Source organism: Phlebotomus papatasi, chromosome 3 (assembly GCF_024763615.1).
Source record: "Phlebotomus papatasi isolate M1 chromosome 3, Ppap_2.1, whole genome shotgun sequence".
In the NCBI taxonomy this organism is placed as follows: Eukaryota; Metazoa; Arthropoda; class Insecta; order Diptera; family Psychodidae; genus Phlebotomus; species Phlebotomus papatasi.
Window position 1 is genome coordinate 54,858,590 of NC_077224.1, and position 15,746 is coordinate 54,874,335.

A 15,746-nucleotide genomic window follows, 5' to 3' on the forward strand; every position below is an offset into this window, starting at 1 on the left:
CTATTTAGAGTTTGAGAGAGATGAAATGAGATTTTTTCGGATGAGTTTTTCCTCAAAATAGACACTTAGGAAAATTCCTCAATAACTTTTAGGAATGGTTCCAGAAAAGATTTTTCGATCTTAGAAATTTGTGCACATGTGCTAAAAAAACATTCCATTTGAAAAAGTTTTTCCTTGGAAAAGTGTCTGCAAATTTGGCTATCTTTACTTTTGTTTTTTCAATAAATTGATAATTTGTGCTGTTTTATATCTTATAAGCTGAATTATCTTATATGCCTTAGACAAAGAAATTTTATTATCAATTGTGATTTACTGAACAAATGAAGGTAATTTACTGATCCTTTCAAATTTTTCATTTACTAAATAATTAACTAACTTACGATTCTGAATTTAGAATCTAAAACGTTTAGGGTAAGTGTGTCAAATTCCGGCCAGCTTGCAATTTCGACCACCTTTTTTGTTCCTCGAATTTCCACGAACTTTTAGTTTTTACGTACTCTAGAGATTATACAATGCAATAGAATGACAAAAAATGTAGATTCGACAAACGAGATGACGCAAAAAAGAAATTGGAAAAATTCTCGAAGGAACTATGAGAATGAAGGTGGCCGAAATAGGGCACAAAAGCTATGTCTATATTTTTTATTTATTTTAAAATGTATTAAGAATGATTATATAGTAAATAAAGACGGTAAACTCTTTACAAGGTTCCAAGCAACACTCTTTAAGAAGAAAGAATAAAAAAAATCAATTTGAATTTAAAATATTACATTTCAAACATGAGACTTTGACGCTTGCATGCAACTATGCCGAAATTTGGCACACTTACCATATGTCCATTTTTGACTGTTCGAACTGCACGGTAGTATATACATTGCCTCGATTTTGAGTTTATATTATAATGTATAAATCGAATTTCGACTCGTGACCTCTGAAAGGAAGGGGTCATATTTTTCTAAAATTTTTAAAAAGGGTTTTTGCGTTCCGCTGTTTGTCCATCTGAGCGTATGTGTATCTGGCCGGTACCACGCTAGAACCCAAACGGTTACAGACATAGACTTAGGAACTATAGAAAACCCCCTGAAATCGACCCTAAGACCATTAAAATGCACATTATTTCCCTCACCTTACCGCTCCAAAACCATGTTTTTGCGATTGATCGAAAACGCGTCGTGCTATTTTTTAGTTTTTGGATACATTTTAAAAAGTCATCCAGGCGGAAATTACATCTTTATATGATAATAATAATAATAATTTATTTAACCCTTGCAAACTCGTGCTTTGGGTACATCTTTACACGAAAATTCCGTTGAATCATCCCTAAAAACAGTTTTTGAAGGTCTAATTCTGAAAAGAGTGTAGAGAGCGTATTTCTCAACTGAATGGTATCAATCGAACTAGGCTTGTTAGAAAAGTTTTGGAACTCCTGACAAGCCTAAACCCATTCAAATCGCTTATGAACCGGTAATAAACTGGTGCAATTTGTTTCAAAGAAATTTATTGTGAACCGATAAACGATAAATTATGCAAATTAATGCTTGGCACTTTTTGCCATTCTTTTTTTAATGAGTGTTGGGACAAATCGTACTAAAAGGCTTGACTATACTCCTATCATGTTTTAGGTATGACCTATTATGAAGTGTTTGAAGCCAGAGTATGTGCGAAGCCTTCAAAGCCTTCCCCTAAGTACAGTATTAAAAATCATAATGTATTTGTAAAGTGTAAAATAAGAAACGTAAAATAAATTGAGATGTTAACAATCAATGATATCATTGTAGAATTTTTTACAAAAGAAAAATAACCAATTCTTTTGTTTTATGCACTTGCTTATTGTATAAGGGAAAAATTGCGCTCTTTTAGTTCAAATTGGCTAATAAAACATATTTTTGAAAGTAAGTAATTAAGATATTTATTCAAAATGAAACTTTCAGGAAAATTTTAGTTTTGTTAAGCAAAAATCTCAAATGTTTGTCAAGGAAAGTTATTATTATTTGGGTTGTGCTAAACGATGCACACTAGCTAGACTAAATTTCAATCGTTCATTTTCACACAAAAAATTACTTCAGAAATAAATGTTTAAAAAATGTTCAGTAGAGGGAAGTGGGGCACCTTTGAAATTGGGATTTTTCACCAATTTTTAAATAAAATTGAGAAATAGTATTAAATAATAATAAAATGAAATAAAAAATATATTATTTAGCTGCACAAACAGATTGAGAAGCTAAATTTCATTATGATATGGCTCAAGTTCCAATTAAACATGGGAGAAAAATGCCAATTTCAAAGATGCCCCACTTTCAAAGGTGTCTCACTTAGCCCTTACAAAAAAATTGTGAAGAAAGTCTTTAACTTACAACGACTGTGCAATTTTTAACCACATTTTCCCGAAGAAAATTTTCATTATAATCATTTGAGCGGAAACGATGGCGATTTGCGAATTTGATAAGAAATATTGCCAATTTTCTGATCAATTTAGAACTTTAACAGAGTTGAGAGTTCTGCCTCAGAACTTTCGTTTCTACACTCGCCAGAAATAGTTCAAACGCGATTTTACCATCAGAAAGAAGATTAAACTAAATAAACTGCAATAATTCACAAGTTTTTTCCCCGAAAGAGGATTTTGATGTATAAATTTTCTAAAATGAATCAAATATTTCACAAGTTAGTCAAAGTTTCGGTGGTAAATTGCGTGGAAGACGTTGTACCTCCAATCTGAGATTTTCGATAAGAATAGAAAATACTCTTTTATGTACTGTATGGAGAGGAATAAGCGATAAATAGAAAACAAATACATAAATCTCAAATTGGAATCAAACGAAAGCGATTTCGGGTGGAGCACAATGGAAATTTCTGTGGCTTTTCCTTTTTTTCCACAACCTTCGAGAGCTGAATCTGTTTTTTTTTTTGGGAATTTTCTCACAAATTTTCACGCTATTTTTCCTTTCGTGACCTTCGACGGATGAGAAGATGATTGTCTGAATTGATGCTTGAAGAAACTATAAATAAATCCTTTTTTTTATTAGGTTTTCCTTACAATTTATGTGATCCAATTTAGCAGAAAATCTTTCTCTTTGCTAGCTGATGCAGTTCATGCTTGAACTGAGGGTGATAAATTATTTTGGACACGTTTTTATTTAGATTGTAAATTCAGTGGTGAATTGATGATCTTCAATTGGTTGTAAATTCAAACAAAAATATAATTTTAGGAAACTGTTTGACAGCAAATTGTGAAACTTTTTACTTTAGGGTTTAGGGTAGATTCAATAAACTCTTTTTTACCTAATTAAGTATATCAACTGAATTAGTTTAGTATTTTAATGCACAAAAATTCTAGAAACGTGAAAAATTGAGGTACAAACTTTCAGACAATCCGAAAAACACAAGAAAAACTTTCACTGAGGATGACTATTAATTTTATTAACCCTCTATTAGATAAGTTCACCTCAAGACGGTCATCACAAAAATCACATTTACTGGGATTACAAAGTTTCTATTTATTTAAAATTATTTTTGTTTCCATTTCGTTGTACAGTAGAGCCCCGCTATAGTCCATATTTGGTTCCAGATTTGACACTTGGGTCGCACTATAGTCCATGTCAATTTTAAAATTAACATCGACTTTTAGTATTGAAATTGCTCAACGGCTTTCACTTTCTTTGTGATTGTGGTATTTGTCCTCGCTCTCTTCATTATGGATCACAATTATCACATTACTTAATTAAGTTTGTCAAAAATATTAAAATAATTATGACAACATTGTATGTCGCGTACTAAAAAAACATAACTTAACTTAAAATCAGTGTTTTGAAATCAATGGTCGATAAATTGTGGACTATAGAGCGATGACCTATAGCGGGGTTCTACTGTAATCTTACTGACATTACTTCTGAAAGTAAATGCGAATGAATGCAGTAAATGTAAATTTAAATGCTGTAAGAGTGTGTTTTCAATGCGTACCTTCACACGTGGTAACTGTTAGAGGGTTAATAACAGAACAAACATTGAAAGACAAAGTTTATTTTGGTTTTAAAGTTTTATTTGTTTAATGCTTAAAATTGAATATAATATTATGTTAGATAAGGCTGCTAAATTATGTGGTGGCTCAATATGAAACTTCCTATTTTCTAGTAGTATATTTTGTTTACAAACAGATAAAATTTTGTCGTTTATAACGGCTTATGTGATTCTTAAAGAACATCTTCATGCTACTGAAATCACTGATGATCCTTGACTTGAAAAATTAAAAGAAATATTCACCTGAACTTCCTTAATGTGTTTTAGAAAATAAAATATAGGATTAAAATCCAATACAAAAACGTTGGCTTTTTACAATACGATATGATTCTTTTTTATGGTGCCTACACAGCAGAAGCATTTTTTGTCAAAAATTGCCTTTTTAAAAAATTCTGAGGTTTTGCCAAAAAGGATAGGGAAAATTTTCTTTAAGAAATTCTTTTATAAAAAAAACTTGCTCCTAGTGTGTAAGAGACCTTTAGGAATGAAGTTTTTGGGAAATCGTGAAAGTTTTTTGATGTATTTTCAACTCTAGCATAGTTTTGGGATTAATTCAAGTAGACCTCCTGAAATAAAACCATTTTAGGAATTTGCAAAATAAATTATAAAACATCGGAAATATCATATTATTTAAATTTAGAGTAACCTACATTATAGTATTATTTTATGATTATTTTGACTTTTGCTGAGGGAATTTTTGAATATATATCACTAGTATGAAAACGTCCAAAAGAGACCAGAAATATTTATAATAATAATTTTATTCTAATTTGTGAAATCATTAAATAAATCCTCTGATAAATCATTTTTTCATTATCTTTTATGACTTATTCAAAGTTTGTTCTCGAGAAATGTAATACATTGGAAAACAACTGTTTTGAGATTAATTTACTATATTTACCCACCAATTTTAATAAATAATTAATAATTTATAAACCATTTTATGAGCTGTTTTATACCGCAAAATTTTGAAAAATGTAACAAAATTCCCAAAAAGAAAAGGAAAACAAAAATCAAAATAAATCCGGTTTCTTTAAAATTTTAACTTATTGGAAATTTCAATTCAAGCGAATTAATAACTTTAAAACCAATTCATTGAGATATCTTTTTCACAATTATTATTTTTGTTGTCTTTCAAGGTGCACGACTGCGTTGGGATTTTTCAAAATTAGGATTAGAGAATGAAAAATGAACTTGTATAAGTTTAAAGTGTATACACACATCCTAGTTCTGAAATTTTACCCCTACTACTGTGCATAGAAAAGTATATATCTAACGGTGGTTCTTAAATGATTTAAGATTGAAGATTTTCCAGTGATCGCCAGTGGGAATGAAGTCACCTCAAGATTAAAAGCACTTTTTTAATCTTCCCCAGAGCTTTCGGTCCGGATATGGACCTTCTTCAGTGGTCGACTAAACTATGTTTCTTGATTTCTTGAGGATCTTTTGTCTTATTCACAATAATGTAAATCATCACTATCAGGAACTATCAATTGGGACGGTTTTTTTTATATTTTCTCTAAACTGTGTTATCTAATTTCTAATTTTTGATACAGAGACTCATTTTCCATGCATTTAGGCGCTTCTACTAACAACTTTTCTATTTAGAAGATTTTAGAGAAAATATTAAAAAACTGTCCCAATTGATAGGTTCTGATAGTGATGATTTATATTATTGTAAATATAAGGCAAACAATCCTCAAGAAATCAAGAAACATAGTTTAGTCGACCACTCAAGAAGGTCAATCATAGTTATCAAATGAGGTTTCAGAACAAAATATCCTTCCGGTAACCATCGTAAATTGTTGATAAAATCGTATAAATTAAACACACAATTTCACCTGAGCTTTTGGTATCTATCACATCTTCCTCAGTGTGAATTGAAAGCAATTTTTGTTGCTATAAATTAAAAAGAATTTTTAATTTGAATTTGAAATGTCTTTCAACATTAAACAGCCCTTCTTCCCCCTATTGCAGTTGGTTAGCAATTAAATAGGGAGGTTTCGGTAGCTCGTGATTTTCGAAATCAGGGATGTTAAAAATGTCTGCCCTGGCATGAGTTCGATTGGAAATGTTTTACTTAATTCCACCATTAGCTATATAATTTTATGAATGAAACATAGCCAAAATGTAGTAAAATGTTAATAAAGTGCTTCAATTAGGAAAAGAGGATGTTGTAGAGGCTATCCATACTAAACTTCTAATAAACTTCAGTGTTCTAAGTTCTAAGATAATAAAATAATTAAGTCTTAAACATTGTTCTCAGTCCTATGTCAAAGAAATTTTGCAACCGTCTTGTTTTTGCGTAGTCATGAAAATACTTTACGACACAATCATATAACATTCTGGAGTTCAAAATACATATGAACTTTCATTTAAACCTAACTCAACCTATAATCCCTTCAGTACAATCTCCTAGATAATCCTTCAAGTCTGAGGCGTAAATTTCTCTGTATGGATCCCAAGAAAGGAGGAGAAATGGGGCCAATTCAATAACTGCGTAGAATGGCAAAGATGTGTGTCATTAGGCTGTACTATGGGAAAGATGTTTGTTCAACAAGATTCTCAATTCTCAGTTAGGAAGATGCTGTACCCTCCTTGGCATCCACTCTCTTATTCTTTGCTTTTAATGCTACATCATAAACTTTTATTTTTCCCTTTTTTCTCCGGAGTTCGGAGGCGAGAAAAAGCGTTAAATTAATAGGATTTCTGGCACAAGACAGGACGCGCAGTATCAATGTCAGATGGATTTTTTTCTCTGCTCTGTATGTCCTTTCCATCCTTCTGAAATGTGGTTTTGTCGGGGGAGAGATTATGAAGATTAATGGCAAACACTTCATACACAGACTCTCCCCAGTTACATTGGGTAAATTTCTGTGGATAATTAAGTCCCGCAAGAGCAATATTGAGAAAATGCCATTGATTTTTATCTTACGATTTTCTCTAATTTTCTTTCCTAGGATCTCAGCAGTTTTGGCTGGACGACAATTCTGCAGATGCTACAGACGCCAAAGGCAACTCTCAAACATGTGATTTCAGAGACTGCCTCTAGTTCAACCATACTTAGTGTGTTGTCTTTGAGTGTGAAGAATTTGTAGTGTGTGTTCTTTAGTGAATTTAGTGAAATTGATATTCTAAAAAAAATATATAAAAGTGTGTCGAAAAAGTCTGAAGGTGAAATGGCCGAGGATCAGTCAATTGTGGAGATGGAATCTACTCGGCCCATCGGAATCATCCCAATGAACTTATCGGCCAGTGCATCATATCATCCTACACATCATCACAATCATCATCTACAGAATCCACCTGGAGGACCACCTATTCTTGTGGAAAACCTCAAGAATGGCTCCCTCAATAGTTTATGGTAAGACTTCTAGTAAGATTTCAACAATTTATATACTTACTAAACTAAAAAGTAATTTTATGTTATTGTTACATCAATATGTAATGTTTGAATTTAATTGACGAAAGGTACTATTTTCGAAAGCTTCCCTCTACGTAAAACCTTTATTTAAATAAGATTGCACAAACATTAACAACGTGTCCAAATTATTAAGGACAATTTTAGATAATTTATTTCTGCACAATTGATATTCAAATTGCTGTCGGAAAAAGATTTTTAGTTATTTTAGTTCTTTAATAGTGAGGAAAAAATACCCCAACAGAACACTAAAAATCTAGAAATACATTTTATCGAGCCTTGATTTTGATAATATTTTTCTTTATTCTCTTTCATGATTTAAATTCTGGGTAATACAGCCTTTTCCTAGATAGTTTTATTATTTAAAAAATCGAATAGGTTATGGCAAAGGTAACAACCATTGTCCGAAGCATTATGTTTAAGAAATGAATTGAAATGTCTTGTAAAACTTCTTTGTTACAATAACGGTTTGTCTTACATTGTTGGTGTCAAAGAAAATTTTTTAAAGGACAACTTAAGGAAAACTTTCCTAGTACAAACTAAATCCCTGTCCCTTCAATTTCTCTTAATTTTCTTTTCTTAATAAATTCTTGAACATTCTTCATATTAATGAAACGGATTGCTTATAAGAGGATTACACCTATACAGAAATATTATTCTTCAAAAAAGAGTTAAAAGAGTCTTAAAAGATACCGTTATTCGAAAAACTTTAAATTATAAGTACGGGGTAAAAATAAACAAAGCGTACAAGCTTTGCGAAATGATTGAACTCACGAGAAAGTCCTCTCCGTTAGCATATTTTTTGCATGCTCATACGGTTACTGCTGACTTAATCTTTTTTATAGACAATGTGAAAACCATTAAAATTTTGTGGAAAGGGGGGTCATCCAAGAACGAAAATCGATATTTCTAACAGTTTGACCTCTAACTCGGGAACAAACTTAAGGCAAAAAAAATCTGAAAAAAAATTATTCATAAATCAGTACTTAACCGGTTTATTATTGATGACGACCGATGCAACCGGGTTCGATATCTCAACATCTTTCCAAAAAAAAGTTTTCTTTTTATTGCCCTGTAATTCTCGATGGATTTAAAAATGCAATGTTAGTTTGAGTAGTCAAAGGTATAATCATGAAATATTAACTTTTACTCGAATTTCACTAACTAAGATCTGTTAAGCCGTTTTCAAGAAATAAAATGTCAAACTTGTGAGTTCTCAGAAGGATATCTTTAATTTCACAAGGACTGATAATCTTTTTTAACTCGGGTCTCGATAATTCTTAAATTATGTACCAACACCTACAAAATGGACCTAGTCCCTAGGATTTGACTATCTCCTATACATTTCATCCCAGGGTACTTTGTAAAAAAATTAATGTAAAGAACTAAAATTTAGTGGCCGGCATGTTTAATAGCGTCTCTAGCATCCCTTCACTATATATTTTTCTTTTTTTTTTTTACACAACAATTATCTCTTAAAATTCAAGAAGAAAGTTCCATGACCAATACAATATTTGTATAAATATATGCCCGTGCGATTCCTATACAATCTAAACTACTTATTTTTTATAGGGTAGTCTGCGGTCATATATAGGCATTCGCCAATAAGACCTAAGGTAGGGTGGGCAAAAAAAAAAAAAAAAATTTTTTTATAGGGGGAAGTGGGGCACCTTTGAATGTTGGGCAGTTTTGAAATTCAGATTTTTGTCCTATTTTTAAATAGAATTGAGACATATCATAAGATAATTTAACTTCTCGATCTGTTTCTAGAACTAAACTATATCATGATAAGGTTCAATTTTATTTCAAAAAGTGGAAGAAAAACCCAATTTCAAAGGTGTCTCACTTCCCTTATTACAAAACTATTTTTGTCACAATGAAACTACTTTGAATGTGTTCGGTATATTTTGTTTAATGGGATATTTCCCCCTTTTCGGCATTTATCAATCCTCTCAAGTGGTACTATACAGTGTAATATGTAAACAAGTAACTACAATTGATTGGGCTCCCACTGATAAGGTCATGATTATCAATGAATTGATGATGGTGGGATTTTCAGTAAGCAATTGACGGATTTTGTGTGATTAATTATCTACACACTTGAATTCGATAAAAGAACCTTTGCAAATAGTAGCAAAAATTCCTATCTCACCGATTGAGATTCTCCAATGATGTCGATATGGGTCAGTCCCTGAGAACCCATGTCTTGAGCGGAATCCCTTGACAACCCACAATATCCAATTCTCTTGAATTTATGACGCATGTCTTGGCACATTTATAGGCCTCAAGTCGGCTGATCAAACTTCCATAGCACAGATGTTCACACTTTCGATGGCAATCTTCAGGGTCCCGTATGTTGTTACTGTCTATAAATGCCCAATCGTCATTTAGGTCTTTTGAACAATGAAAATCCACTCTGCGACACCTCCGAAAAATGATAATTTTGATAAAAGGCATACACAACTCTTTCTGGTAGCCACTGAGAAAGATGACAAAAGTGCAACTGAACTCAAATATTATTTTGAAAATTCATCACTGGAAAAGTTTTCTCATAAAGTTTTACACAGTTTTACCACAATTGGGAATATTTTCATTTGCACCACGATGACTTGGAACCTCTCCAAGTGTGATATAATCCATGGGAATATTATTCTGAAAATTCTTTCGTGTGGGGGGGGGGGGGAGCGGAATATCACAAAATAATATTCACATAAAATGAATTATATCAATTATATGTATATGGTAAAATTTGGAATTCTGATCAACGTAGAATTGCTAAACTTGGAAGTCTTGACTTTACGGAATTACTGCATTTCCCAAAATCTACTAATACTCTAAAATTGAATTTAAATGCTTACAAATTTTTATACTTAAGGAAGAGTTATTATTATTTAGAAAAAACATGGAACAGCTACTCCTTCTCTTATACGCAGTCATATTAACTAAGTCCACAAGCACTCATCAAGATCAAAACCCATTAAACACTTTTATTTTATTTTATTGGTTAGAACTATTTCGCAATTAAACTAATTTTCTTTCTTTTTGTGAAATTGTTTGAAAGTGTTCTTGCAAGAAAGGAGCCTATTTTATTTTAATGTCAGTTATAGGGAAAAGTAGGCACCTTTGCAATGGGGCAGCTTTAAAATTATGGACATTTTTCCCGCATTTTACTGCTCAAATTCAAAGAAAGAGCAGTTATATAATTCACTTTTTTTCAACTAGTGAAAGGATTAGAGGCCAAACATCAACATTATCTAGGACAATCTTTTTTGTTTTTTCCAAAACGACTCCTTGAAGTTTTTTCATTTTCGAATATGTTTTTGAGGTGGTCAAGGCGAATATTTCGTCCTTGGACACCAATGTTTGAAAACCATTTCGATATCGAATTTTCGAAGACCAAAGTTTAGCGACTTTGTAGAGGCTATTTTTTGGATTTTTTTTGTGAGATCTTGAAATTCCTTAATCAGTAGTCAATAGGTAATATACTCGTAAATGATTTATCTTTCTTGGCTTTACTTTTCATTTGTTCGTATGCTTCCTACTGATACTAAAATATTCAAAAATCTACTTTTCTTGAGCAATTTTGAGCAATTTAGATTTTTTTAAATTTATATATCATTTTATTCGTTAGTTTAACGGTAAGATTAGTAAACAATTACAGTGGGCACTCAATGGGTCAAATAGTATAGCACTCGCCCTATGCTGGAAGTGTTCCGGGTTCGAATCCCTTTTAGGTCACCGGGAATTTTTCTGGCGTTAAAGGTGTTCGGATTGCATCCAGTAAGCTTCGCTGCACTTGATTCCACGGGCATGGGACTGACAAACTCATCCCGTGCAAGAAAAAAAAAATAATGCATGTCTAGAAATCTCTTGCGCGAAGGCCTAGTTCCTGCATGGAATATTCTGCCAGCATTATTATTTTTAAAACGGAGTGTACCTAAAAAGTATGCAAAAAGATAATGTTCGGATAAGTCTTTCTCGTAAGTAGGAGCACACCGCAAAGTTGGGACATTTTGCCATCCCTTTTTAAATGAAATTAGATCTTATTGTGATATAATTAACTCACAAACCAATCGGTGAAAATAAAATACATTAAAATAAGCCTCTATTCGTTTTTAAAATAGGTGAAAAAAGCCAATTTCAAAGCTGCCCCGATTTCTCCTATAGCTATTTAATGCCGCAAAATAAAAATAAATAGTAAAGCTTTAATATTTACAGAATCACCATTTACGATGCGAAAATTATTAAAAAAAAAACATTATTTTCTTTTTATTTATTTTACTATATTTGCTACTGCAACTAAACTAATTGCAGTCTTTAACGAATTTGATTTGTTTTCAAGTAAAATGTGTGTTTTATTGCGTTTCGGCCAATTGATTGATGCCTCCTTTATTATCACTGCCTCTGGATTCGTTCAGGAAATTTCAGATACATCAGATTGTAATTTAGCTGTACAAAAACCATTGTGGAACTAAATAAAATAATTGTAAGGCCCAGTTTTCATTAGAAATATTTAAGCGAAAAATCGTATCTCAATATAGTCCAACGGCTCAAAATAGCCCCATCTTTCCGTATCGTAATCAACAAATACTTAATTATTTAATAGCTTTTTCACTTTTCATAACAAAAATTTGTAGTAAAACAAACTAACTGTTGATCAATCAGTTTAAGTCACTTTGACGAAATAATCTCCAGTTCTATCTGGATTGATTATGATGATTTAATACCAAAGCGTAATATTTCCTATAGTATACATGAGTTTCACCAATAACAAAAGGGCCTTTTTGATCGATACTGATATTTGTATTGTAAATTAGTTGTATGCTTTTATATAAAGAAATATTAGAAATTATTCTAATAATATTTCCTGAAAATAATAGAGTTTGATTCTCAATTAACTTCATTGCATGTTATTCTTAATATAGACAGTATGACTTCGTGAATTTTCTGTTGATATGCAGTTTTTGTGGCTAATTATAAATTTGCAATCCATTTTCAAGACGTTGTCTTTCAATCATGACCAAAATATCATTGCATAATTATGAGTTCCAGATTTAAATTGCGTTTATATGTTTTGAATGGAAATTCAGCTGTAGTATTCAGACATTGCAAAATTCTTTTCTTATCAAATTTGTCTTCCGTCGCAGTACAAAAAAAACTTGTTTATCCCCTTGAAAGTTAGTATCAAGACCGATAATTCACGCAGAATTATAAATACCAGCTGAAATTAAGCATAAAGTGGGACTCTCTTTTAATAAATCATCTCTCCATGTGCTTGGGTATTTATATTCTCAGTTCTTGTTTATCATGGACACTTATGACCTTTCGGATTGAGTTTTTTTTGGTCGCTAGATATTCCCCCACAGGAAGGCATTATCAGTCGCGGGGGAAATTCAATTAAAATGCAAGGGAATCATTTGTGGTGGCATAAGTATAATTGAATGACGTTAGTGCATGTGCACCGAGTCCGAGTGCACTATTGCACGTGATAGAACAGAACACAATGGCGCAATATGACCTCAATGAATCAATACACGGGAATCTGCAATTAAATATCTATGAGGAAAACAATCAGTTCAGGCAATTGAACGTCGACGATGATGATTTGGCCGGGCTTTGCAAATTGATGGGAAAAGTGGGCAAGAAGTGCAACAGGTCAGTGCTAAAATTTAAATAATTCATTGTCCACTAATGACCCTAGACAAGTAAGTGCCATATACTGTCTCAATGGGGTGTTCTAATTCAATCAATCGCCCTGGCTGACCCATCCTCTTCTGATGCACAAAAACCTACTTCCGTGCGGGTGACCCTTATGAATTATTGACTCTGTGAAACCACCCACTTTGGGTTTCGGATGGTATGATTCTTCGACGTCACAGACACCCCGCATTACATAAGTTGCTATTTTTTTCGATTTTTTTTCACTCTGGTAGCACGACAGGGACATGAAAAAGAACCATCGCGTCATTTGACGATCCCTTGAGAAGAGGCTTACAAATTCTGTATATTTGGTTAGCACAAATCTTTAGAAGACCCGGATCTTACCAAACAAGCTTTATTTCAACCAATGAACAATGCATCAAGCTTCTTAATCATTCTTGAAAACAAAAAAAAACATTTTACTTGTGTTCATGCTATTCATCATAGATTTGGAATGCATTAGACGCAGACATTACAGAATTTTTCTATTGATTATTTGAAAGAGTACTACATGGAATGCTCGAACTCCCGAGTTCTTATGAGATTCCATACAAATAAAATTATTCTTGTAGGAAATAATTAATTTATAAATTGTCATAATACCACAAATGATATTATTCTTAATCATTTTTTTAATTCATTTCTTTAGTAGAGCTTAGCAAAGTGTTTCAATCCTCAACTGTTAGACTAAATCTATTTTATAAAGAACATTAATAGTTATATTCATGCAATAAAAACTTTTGAATATGAAATATTACAGCTGAAAATGAATATGAAATATTTCTTTTGGGAATATTCTAACCATTGTGAATTTTATGAAATTATTTTCAAGGATATAATATTTGAAATATCATGCAGATGTAACGAGTCTTCGATGTTATACAACATAACCAAAGTTTTACAATAACCATAATAGGGGAGAGCAGGACAGAATTAGGCAATAAATGATATTTTTTGCCTACAATTTGTGAAAAACATTTTTCAATTAGACTGATAAATATTTAAATGAATAAGGAGGTAGTTAATTACTCTGAATGGATAGTATTTTGCTTAATATTCTTTCTAAGCAAAACTGTAACACCTCACTATCTAGTGCAATACGTGGCTAATTCTGCCCCGGTCTCCCTTAATCCATTTTTTTTGCTTCTTTGAGGATTTTCCGACTGAAGCTTTATTCTCATTCCCAAATGCCCGAAAATTTTAAATAACAAGCAAAACCGTTGAATTAAAAAAAAAATAAGTCTAAGAAATAAACTATAGGGGGACTGGGGCAAAAAGTCACAAATCGAAAATTTTAAAATTCAATATCTTCCAAGATAAATAAGACAGCAGCGGCTTAAAATTTTTTCCATAGACAGCCGCCATAAGTCTCTTCAATGTCGTAAGTTTGTTAGAATTTGAACAAGGAATTTAGAAAATAAAAAATATGGCTAAAAATTTCGATATTTTTTATTTTCTAAATTCCTTGAAGATATCAATTATAGTTTATAATTTTTCTCAAAATTTTCCCTGTAGAGAAAATTGGAACATTTAATTCACATTCATAAACCTCCAGGCCTAAGCCATATTAGGAATTAGGAATATCAAGACCGCAAAATTTGTTATTAAAAAAAATTAAAGAAATATAAGGGTAATAGTATATTTTTGAAGTCGCCAAATACGGACACTTACAATGTATGATTTTTTAATACACCCCATTCAAATTCTGCCTCAGTTATTTCTGTTTCACATAAGAATAACATTTGCCTAATTCTAAAGGTTCTACTTAATTGAAAAGGTTGTTTAGGTAGAACATTAATTTTAGAAAGCATTAAACATTTAGAAACTTTTGGGCTATATCCTATTGTAACTTGATCTCTGATATGGGTCGAATTAAATTTAGTACATACATAACTGATTCTCAGATTTTATATTCAATAACCTAAACACTAATTATTCAAAATCTGCTTGTAAACTATTTATAGCTTTTGCATTTGAAAATTTAATTTAGGTTTTCCCAGGTTACAATTTAACTTAGCCCTATATTTTATGTAATTGTAAAGTTTTTATATAACGTGTAGTCAAAGCTTTTAAGGTGCAGTCATAAACTGTTGAAATTATATACTTATAAACAACTCGTAGAACCTTTCAATTTGTACCTAAAACAAATTTCTAAAAACATAAAATCTTATTAATAGCATCAAACTATAAAATACCATATTTCATAATTTCTCGTAAAGAGTTCTGTGAACTATCCAATATTACATAATGCCTACAACGCAGTCTTCAGGCTAGGGGTTTAACCTAATTCCTTAAGAATTTGAATTTCTTAAATTTGATAATTGTAGTGAATCTTTCAAAATCTATTAGATCAATTGACAAAGCTGCGTTAAACTTATTACTAAAATTTTATAGCAGTTAATCTAGTTCCTGTATCTCTTGCAATCTTAAGTAAAAATCAACATTACTGGTTTTTCAAAACTTAATATTCAATCCAAAGTTAATATTTTCCCAATGATGTAGCTTAATAAGGACTAAAAGATGTTAAGCCATATGGCTAAACCTTAGTTATTGGCTCGTATAATGCCCTAGACACACTTACTACTTAAGCCGAGAGACGGATTAATGTTAG

General features: G+C 31.6%; 1 protein-coding gene across 3 annotated transcripts in view; it reads left to right on the forward strand.

Moving 5' to 3' along the window:
• Nucleotides 1-15,746, forward strand: part of LOC129807674 (ATP-binding cassette subfamily G member 4) — a 44,170-nt gene that overhangs the window by 11,409 nt on the left and 17,015 nt on the right. For all 3 annotated transcript variants that reach the window (XM_055857107.1, XM_055857105.1, XM_055857106.1), the window contains exon 2: nucleotides 6,975-7,378. In XM_055857107.1, the coding sequence (XP_055713082.1) occupies nucleotides 7,194-7,378 (185 nt within the window). In that variant the 5' untranslated portion in view covers nucleotides 6,975-7,193. The remainder of the gene's footprint in view (nucleotides 1-6,974; nucleotides 7,379-15,746) is intronic.